At 44.7% G+C, this 8,869-nt stretch overlaps 1 protein-coding gene across 3 annotated transcripts in view; it reads left to right on the top strand.

Moving 5' to 3' along the window:
- The window catches only part of ankhd1 (ankyrin repeat and KH domain containing 1), a 34,592-nt gene extending 26,075 nt beyond the window's left edge, over positions 1-8,517 (top strand). Inside the window, exons 27-40 of one of the 3 annotated variants that reach the window (XM_017307094.1) lie at positions 390-506; positions 605-773; positions 879-1,078; positions 2,199-2,319; positions 2,431-2,560; positions 2,699-2,854; positions 2,984-3,133; positions 3,495-4,998; positions 5,711-5,900; positions 5,982-6,107; positions 7,005-7,256; positions 7,360-7,544; positions 7,632-7,799; positions 7,885-8,517. In XM_017307094.1, the coding sequence (XP_017162583.1) occupies positions 390-506; positions 605-773; positions 879-1,078; positions 2,199-2,319; positions 2,431-2,560; positions 2,699-2,854; positions 2,984-3,133; positions 3,495-4,998; positions 5,711-5,900; positions 5,982-6,107; positions 7,005-7,256; positions 7,360-7,544; positions 7,632-7,799; positions 7,885-7,944 (3,528 nt within the window). In that variant the 3' untranslated portion in view covers positions 7,945-8,517. Of the gene's footprint in view, positions 1-389; positions 507-604; positions 774-878; positions 1,079-2,198; positions 2,561-2,698; positions 2,855-2,983; positions 3,134-3,494; positions 4,999-5,710; positions 5,901-5,981; positions 6,108-7,004; positions 7,257-7,359; positions 7,545-7,631; positions 7,800-7,884 lie in introns of all 3 variants that reach the window. The other 2 variants (XM_008419942.2, XM_017307093.1) reach the window with 2 other exon arrangements.
- The last annotated feature ends 352 nt before the right edge of the window (positions 8,518-8,869 follow it).

The raw sequence follows: 8,869 nt of genomic DNA, 5'->3' as shown, positions 1-8,869 counted from the left end.
TTTTTTTTTTTTTACCACATTCTGAACCTTTCTGTTGCAACTGGTAGTTCATCCTTTTTTATAACGACATCTAAAAACTGCATTTGAAAACAAAGAAGAAATATTCCTGCTATTAAAACTAGATCTCAACAGATTAATATAATATGAAGGCTGTATTTCAACTCTGGTTTTACTACATTTCCAAAGTGGCCAATAAGCGCTGCYGTTGGATTGACCCTCTGGTCTGTTTACATAAACRGATGTGGTTTYGGTCCCCACAGTGGAAACAGAAGTAGGATAACATGAAAGCTTTAGGAATTTAAGTTCTAGTGGGAAAACATTTCAGAGTTTATCTTCATGCTGGATGTGATGAGCGGGAAAGAGTTGTTTACCAGAGTTTTCTCCTGCAGGAGCTGTTGAAGAAGTGTCACCAGTGCATGGAGACCATTGTCAAAGCAAAAGACCAGCAGGCGGCAGAGGCCAACAAGAACGCTAGCATCCTCCTAAAGGAGTTGGACTTGGAGAAGGTAATCTTATCGTCGCCGTCTCGTCATTTCTGAGCAGCCAGAAAACCACCAAGGAACAGCAGGAAGCAGGTTTTAATAGACTCTGTTGTGTCCAACAGTCTCGGGAGGAGAGCAAGAAGCAGGCGCTGGCTGCCAAGAGGGAGAAGAGAAAGGAGAAGCGCAAGAAGAAGAAGGAGGAGCAAAAGAGGAAGCAGGAGGAAGAGGAAGGGCAGAAAACCAAGGAGGAGTCCTCTGAGATGCAGGAGCAGAAAGAGGATTCAGCCGAAGGTAACCTTTGTTCCTTCACTAGAAGAGACTTTCTGGATCGGGATGGTGTTGATCACTTGGTTGATATTTAGTTTCCGTCTAAACTCGATCCCTGTTGTCTCTCAGAAAAAGAGGTTCCCATCGAGCCTCCGAGTGCGACCACCACCACCACCATCGGCATATCGGCCACCTCCACCACTTTCACTACAGCGTTCGGTAAGAAGCGAGCAAGTGTGGCCACTACCCCAAACACCAATCGGAAGAACAAAAAGAACAAGACCAAGGATTCAGCACCTAATGAACCAATCATATTGCAAGATCCACAGGTGAGCACTTCTCTGGTTTTTCATTCAGCCATATGGCTCAAGGATTCAATTTCAAATTGACACTTCAGTTTAAAATATTAAAATATCAAATTGAAATTGATATTTTAATTTCTAGAAAAAAATKTAATTATCAAAAAAAAGTATTTCAGTAAATGGGTTGAAACTTAAAACCTATAGATGCAATATAGCGACATTTAGTGATATTTAGATTTTGTGATGAAAAATCAAAAACAGTTTTTTGCAGGATTTGTAACAGCAATGTTAAGCTAATAAACTATTGCTGATTTTGACATTACTCTAGTAGATAATCGTTAAGACCCTCTAASTGTTGTTGCTAACACAGCTAGTTGTTAAAATTGCTGCATCTGAGTATATTAAGGGGAAGTTCARTGGAAGGAAAAATGCAAAGTTTACATTACACTTAATATTGCACAAAATATATATATTATTTTAATTTTCAGAGAAACTGAATTGTGAAGTTTCAAAAACTAATCCATATTAATTAATATTAACACAAAATGAACCCTTGAAATWAATAACTTGTGTAATCTAGAAATGAGATTTACTTTTGAATTGATTCACTCAAAATATTATGTGGCATTCTCATTTATTGAATAGGGGCGGGCATTTATTGTACYRTTTATCATTTATCGCAATAAATTCTTGCGATGATAATATCTTCATTTATGAAGCATTTTCGTACAAAGTGCTGAAGTTACAAGGAAGCGAAAGACGAAATAAAACGGTGCAGATTAAAAATGGATAAAACACCAAGACGGGAATAAAATAAAGTGAATAAGAGTATTGAGTCTTGATTTACTGTTGTCATGAATGATGTTTAACCTCTTCATTGTTGGAATTATTTTTCCTATTTTCTCCCCTGTTTTTTCAAAAATGATACCAATCAATGCTAACAAATTTGAAAATATGATTAAAAGTAGTTACTGTGCCCAGCTTAATGATGCAAATCACACTTCTYGATGTGGCTGTTGTCCTAAAGAAGTAAATTACCTGCACCACAAAACAGTTGTGATTAAAATTTTGACCAACCCTTATTACGGTGACATATTTGCCTATGGATTTCTGCATWAAATCTAACGCTTGCGGATTTGTTTTAAAGGTTGCACTTGCGCAGCACAAGGCTGACAAGAACAAGATCCATGGTGAGCCACGGGGCGGGGGCGGGGGAGTGACTGGTGGCAACAGCGATTCAGACCCCCTGGACAGCACCGACTGCGCCAGTGAGAGCAGCAGCAGTGGGGGGAAGAGTCAGGAGCTCAACTACCTCCCTGACCTCACCTCATCCGCCTCCTCCTCCTCCTCTTCTTCCTCCTCTTCYTCCTCCTCCTCAGCCCCCTCCTCAGGAGCAACCCAATCGCAGGCTCTCATGCCCGGCCCAGAGAAGAGACACTGTCCTCAGCCACCAACAGATCCCAAAGTGGACAATAAGGTCACAGTTTCCATCTCAAAGCCAATGCAAAAGTGAGCCTAACTCAAGCTCCGCCTCTCGGTGTCACAAACTATTAAGCATTCTACATCCGCCACTAATACCAGGTTATGTCTTCATCATATTGCTTAATTGTCGACGGAAACTAAATGTGAGCGTTGTTTTTGTCACAGAGCTCCAGATACAAGTGACTCCTCCTCCTCCAACTCCCTGCCTTCCCCGTTCAAGACCATGGCTCTTCCGGTGACCTCCCCCAACAGTAAACTAAGCCTCACGAGTCCGAAGAGAGGCCAGAAAAGAGAAGAAGGCTGGAAAGAGGTGGTCAGAAGGTCAGTTTTCAGGTTGCTTTTTTGTTTCTCTCTAAAGCTCTGTTGTATTTCAAGTGCAGCTACACTTTCTTGCGAGATGCAATTGGTAAAGCAAGGTTTACATCTGATTGGAAGCAACTTCTTTTCTAGATCAAAGAAGCTCTCTGTACCAGCCTCAGTTGTGTCCCGGATCATGGGTCGGGGAGGCTGCAACATCACGGCCATCCAGGACGTGACTGGCGCTCACATAGATGTGGACAAACAGAAGGACAAAAACGGAGAGAGAATGATCACAATCAGGTAAAAAATACCACCCTGTGGACTCCACTGCAACTGTGACATAAACAAAGTGGATCAATCTGTTAGGCTCACGTCAAACTTGAACTAAAGGATCAAATCGTTTAAGTGATTTGATTGGGATTCAAGGCTACACACTGTTGAGATAATGGAAACAAAAAACTACAAATACAGTCAACTAAAAAGTTGCACTGGGACAGTCCCAGTTTGTCCAGGATGTTTTTTTGATTGCTGAGGTCTAAAATTACTGTTTTTTGCAGCAACTTTTTCCCAAAAAAAAAAAAAAAAAAAAAAAAAGGAAGGTCATAGTTGTGTAAAATTCACACATTGGAACTTGTTCTGATTGAAATGCGTTTTGTTTCAGAGGAGGCACGGAGTCGACGCGGTATGCGGTCCAGTTGATCAACTCTCTGATCCAGGACCCCGCCAAGGAGCTCGAGGATTTGATCCCCCGGAATCACATCAGACCTCCGGGCTCCAAGGCGGCCTCGGCCTCGTTCCCCAACAGCTCGGGGACCACCAGTGGCTCAGCTACAGGCCCAAAGCCTCTCAGCTCATTGGTCACCTCTTCAGGGGTCTCGTTCCAACCYGCGTCATCCACATCTTCGTCCTCCTCTCAGCCCGGGGGGAAAATCGGAAAGGGCCTTCCCTCGAACGTCCGGCAGCCGTTCCCGGTGTCTCTGCCCCTRGCGTACGCTCACCCTCAGCTGGCTTTACTGGCTGCTCAGACCATGCACCAGATCAGACACCCTCGTTTGCCCATGGCGCAGTTCGGGGGCACCTTCTCTCCAGCGGCCAGCACCTGGGGACCCTTCCCCGTGCGTCCTGTGAGTCCCGGCAGCGCTAACGGCTCACCGAAACACAATGGAGGAACAAACAACCCTCAAGCTAAGCCCAGCTCCGCCCATGGCGAGCACAACAGCACCGCCAGCTCAGGAACTGCTGTCACGACAACCAACACCATGACCACCAGCGTGCCCAACACGTCCGCATCCTCAGCCCACACCCCGAATCCGGCTCCTTACAACCTCCAACCGAGCATCCCCACCCCGTCATCAGTCAGGAAGCAGCTGTTTGCTCCMGACCCCAAGCCGGCAGGCGTCACGCCTGTGTCTAACTCGGCTGCCACTAGCGTCAGCAATGCCGTAAGAGGAACGGGTTCTCCTGCACATCCCACGTCCACTACAACAACAGCGAATGCTCCCCAACAGCAGGTGGGACCCATCTCCCAGCCTCCGATCCAGCTGACCAAAACGGAGACTGCTCCTGTCGCCCCAGCCGGAAAGGASAAGCCGTCTGCACCCGAGAGTCAGCCTGCGTCCGTCAGCGAGAGCTTCACTTCCCCTGCTCTAGCTTTAGGTACCAAGCCAGAACCTCGACCTCCTGCTTCCTCTGGACCATCCACAGAGGCTCATCCCCCGCTCCACAACTCRCAGCCCGGCTCCGGCCTTCCCCCAGGAACCTCTCCGGCTCACTCACACAATGTTGCACATCCAAACAACACCGTTCCCCACTTCTCAGCTCCCGCACCCAGAGTCTCCCATCGTATGCAGCCACCGGGGCCTTACTACTCCCATCCTGAGCAGCAGCAGCAGTCGCAGCAGCAGTCTGTGTTTGTACCCTTCAGCGCTCAGCAGGAGCTACCAAAACAATCCCAAAGCCAGACGTCCCAGCCTGCAAACCTTCCCCCTCAACCCCAGACTCAAGGCCAAGTGCCGGGCTCCCTTCAGGTCTCTGCTAATTTGGGGATAATGAACGGATCCCAGATGCAGCACATCGCCAGCGCAGGCAAGCCGCAGCAGATATCTGCCAACTTCGGTCCTGCAGGTCTCTTCAATTTCAGCACCATCTTCGATAACAACAACCAGGTGAGTTGGAAGTCCTCTACACTGTTAGTATTAGCCACAGATAGCATCTATTGTTTTTAATCTTACAGATGTCGACAGTCATCAGACCCATCGGCCACTGGAATGGACATGATATATTTATGGGTTTAAATGAAAATAGGGATTTTGTGATTAGAATGATTCTTATTACTGACTAGTTTCTTTTTTACAAATGACATTTAAGTCCTAAATCTTAACTTGATATGAGTGAGCTTCAAGCATCAGACAAGATGAGCATTKCTCTGTAACTAGAGGGTGGAAGGAGTGTCTATTTTCCATCAAAATATATAAATTTAATTAGATAAAATGAATAATAAATCACTATTGGCACTGATAGAAAATACTTTCAAAATAACTTCAAATACTATCATTAATTTGTAGGATTTTTTTTTTTAAGTTGATTGTCCATCCCAATGGACATCAAGAGTTGGGATATATTAGCCAATGCTTAAATATTTACTGTTACCAAGCAAAGAAAAAGACAMCTGTAAGAATTTTACAGCTTATTTGTGATTTCACAATCCACTTATTTTGTCATTTTTGCTTTTTACGAGCGTCACCTCTGACTTTCTTGAACTGCTTGTGAAAATATACATTTTGTTCCCGTCATATTTCAGTRCTGAAGGGRACAGAAAAATTAGTTGGATAAAAAATCAGGTGCGAAGGTGTTAATGTTTAATATTTGGATGACCAGCAGGTGGGAAACAATCAGGTATGGGGCGCGTGCCACCTGCCTGCCCGGTCACCTCCAGAGCAGTCGTATTCAGCCCCGCCAGCCTACATGAACATCGGTCAGATGGAGAACATTATGCCTCCGCCTCCAGAGAGCTCCAAAGCCCCTGGCTACCGGTCAGCCTCTCAGAGGATGGTCAACAGCCCAATCGGTAGGAGTCTTTCTTTTATTTAATGAGTAATATAACCTGAGCAACAGTTTTGCTTTAATTATTGTTTTTTTTTCTCCGCAGCGTTGACCAGCTATGCCACCAGTATCTCTGGCAGCCCAGTGTATCTGCACGGTCACACAGGGGTTGGCACGCCCTCGTTCAGCCGACAGCACTTTTCCCCTCACCCATGGAGTGCATCTACATCAGGTAGAGTCCTCGTAGAATTGGTTAAATATTAAGTATAAAGCATTTTGAACATGTTATCTTTAGGTACAAGAAGGTACCAATGCCGTTGCCAATTCTGACCTCTCTTCAAGAAGAGTTTTATACCGTTTTCACTAACTTGGAAACTTAATGGTCTTAACAATAAAATGTTTTTTAAACAGCCCTGCTATGTAGTAAAAATCCTTCAGTTTATAGGAGCCGTATCAAATAAACCCAACTAAAAATAATTGCAGCACATCTCATTACTTTCAGTCTTTTACAGTCTTCCTGTGTGTGAGRGAGAAAGAGCAGTATTACAGTTTTGCTGTTGAGCAGCATTTTAAAGCAAAAACAAACTGATTAGAGTTGATGTTTTTATCTATCTTCAGTCATGTGACCTATTAGTACGATCGGGATGGGTAACGTTACAAGCTGTAAGTACGGAGCATTTATTYGTGAGATTTCCAAAAAATGGCCCACATTTCCTAGTCTAGGTTGTKCTGTAACGGATTGAATTAGACTCTTCAAATGAATATTGCGGAGCAGCTTTAGGCTAATATRATCTGCTTTCTGCAGTTGCTATCATTTTCCTCAGTGTTTAACAGTAGCAGCCTAAATAAATAGCCTCTGAGTAAATTTTGTTTCTAGAAGMAGCTTTTGCTATTCCTCTAAATCGTCTTCTGTGTTCAAAGCTACACGACTTTGAACACGAGGTGCATGGTTGTGTTCTGATTAAATGAAACATTAGATTTTTTTGGTTTTATTTCTGGCTGTGATTGACACATTGAGGCTGTAAGATGAGTTGTGTCCAGTTACCAGACAGTTTCCCCGTGCTCCTATAGAAATACATTAACATGTATAAACCTGTTGTCGCTGTCTCCTGTGTCTTTCCTCTACCAGGTGAATCCCCGGTCCCACCTCCTCCCACAGTGTCCTCGTCTGCCCTGTCCACCTCAGCCGTGGCTCCTCCTCCCCAGCCTAAGCCAGGCAGTTCCTCTCAGCAGGACAGGAAGGTCCCCCCTCCCATCGGCACGGAGCGGTTGGCCAGGATCCGGCAGACGGGTTCTGTCAACCCACCTCTACTCACCACCAGCTACACGGCTTCTGTTGGACAGGGTGGCATTTGGTCGTTTGGAGTTGGGAGCGCCTCGGGTGAGAATTGCTCCTGGAATTCTGCGAAYCCATACCACAGAGTTTAGTGTGGCATGGGTGCTATCCACCAAAACGGATAGCCTAACTTTGTGTTTTGGTGCAGAAGCCATGTCTGGTTGGTCCCAGCCGCTGATGAGCAGCCATATGATGCACCCTCAGCTGCAGGCAGAGCAGTCGGCCTTCTCCCAGCACCAGCCCATGGAGCAGGACGACACGGGCATTGCTAACCCKGCTAACAGCTACCACCAGCCTCAGCATTTGCCCAACAGTTACATGGACTTCCAAAAGGTGGTGCACAACTCAGAATTTGCCCCTTTTTTCTGACTTCCCCACTCTCTCTGTGTGTTATACCAATCACCTGTTTCATCTGTACAGGGGATGCCTGTGTCAATGTACGGAGGAACCATGCTGACCCCCCACCCTCCCATGGCAGAAGGCCCGGGGGGTCCAATGTACAATGGTTTGCACGCAGGTGACCCCGCATGGAATCCCATCATAAAAGTGGTCCCCAACAATGCAGATAGCTCTGACCCACAGCAGCAGGTTTGTGATGCTGAATCAGCCATTACAGGTTAAAGTTTACAGCAATTAAAACAGTGTTCTTTTTTTTGTTCTTCTTCTTCTTCAGGTTTGGCCTGGTACCTGGGCTCCTCATGTGGGCAACGTGCACCTGAACCACGTCAACTAGGCGGCATCCACACAAACGCACACAGCATGACCCACAGTGCAAACATGTGATACCATAAGACGGAATGAGACAAAGAAAAAACAAAAAAGCCCCAACATGGTTAACTTTAGAGGYCTGAAGGTGCGGAGCAGGGATTGAAGAATTGGGAAGTTCTCTCGACGCCATTCTTTGATGTGCCTATCTCAAACATGGAAGAGAGGAAATCGGGCGACGGCAGTCATCACTGTCGTGATGACGYGAACACAAACATGCGCGTTCACCTGTTCAACAGGATCTATTCTCTGCGTAGTTTAGTGATTTTGACTTAAACCCCACATACACCGTTCTTGGGCTGCAGGGGGCTCAACATGAAGTAGCTATTTAAACTTGGCCCAGAACTAGATGATGATGATGATGATGATTACCTAAAGAGAAATCAGAACCTTTTAGAGTGGTAAATACATGTATAATTGTTTACATACTAAAAAGGGTTAAAATGAGAGTAAATTTCATGTCGTATAGTGGCTCTACTTTATGTAGCCTGTATTAATGTGAAATATTTACCTTAATATTCAATAAAAAGATTGAAAAGTATGTGTGCTCTTTGATGACTAATTAACTGAACACTCCTGGGTATAGAAAGAATGTGTTTTTTTTGTTGTTTTTTTTTTATTTTATATAATGGCCTAAAACTAAGCTATCCACTAAGATGCAGCTCTTGTTGAAACCTTATTTATGAATAAACTCAACATGTTTTAATTTAGGTAAAAATGTAGCTAAAGCAAATGTGTACAAAACATTTTACAACACCTTTATCACCAGTTCACATCTAAATTAATTTCTGCGGTTTCTGGCAGGTTTTACATTCCATATTTGTCGTGGTCTTGATAATACCACATTGGGTAGTAAAAAGAAAAGCTGGATGCATGGATTCTAATGGTCTCTT

This window comes from Poecilia reticulata, linkage group LG10, assembly GCF_000633615.1.
Source record: "Poecilia reticulata strain Guanapo linkage group LG10, Guppy_female_1.0+MT, whole genome shotgun sequence".
Taxonomy (NCBI): domain Eukaryota; kingdom Metazoa; phylum Chordata; class Actinopteri; order Cyprinodontiformes; family Poeciliidae; genus Poecilia; species Poecilia reticulata.
This window is presented reverse-complemented; position numbering and strand designations above follow the sequence as displayed.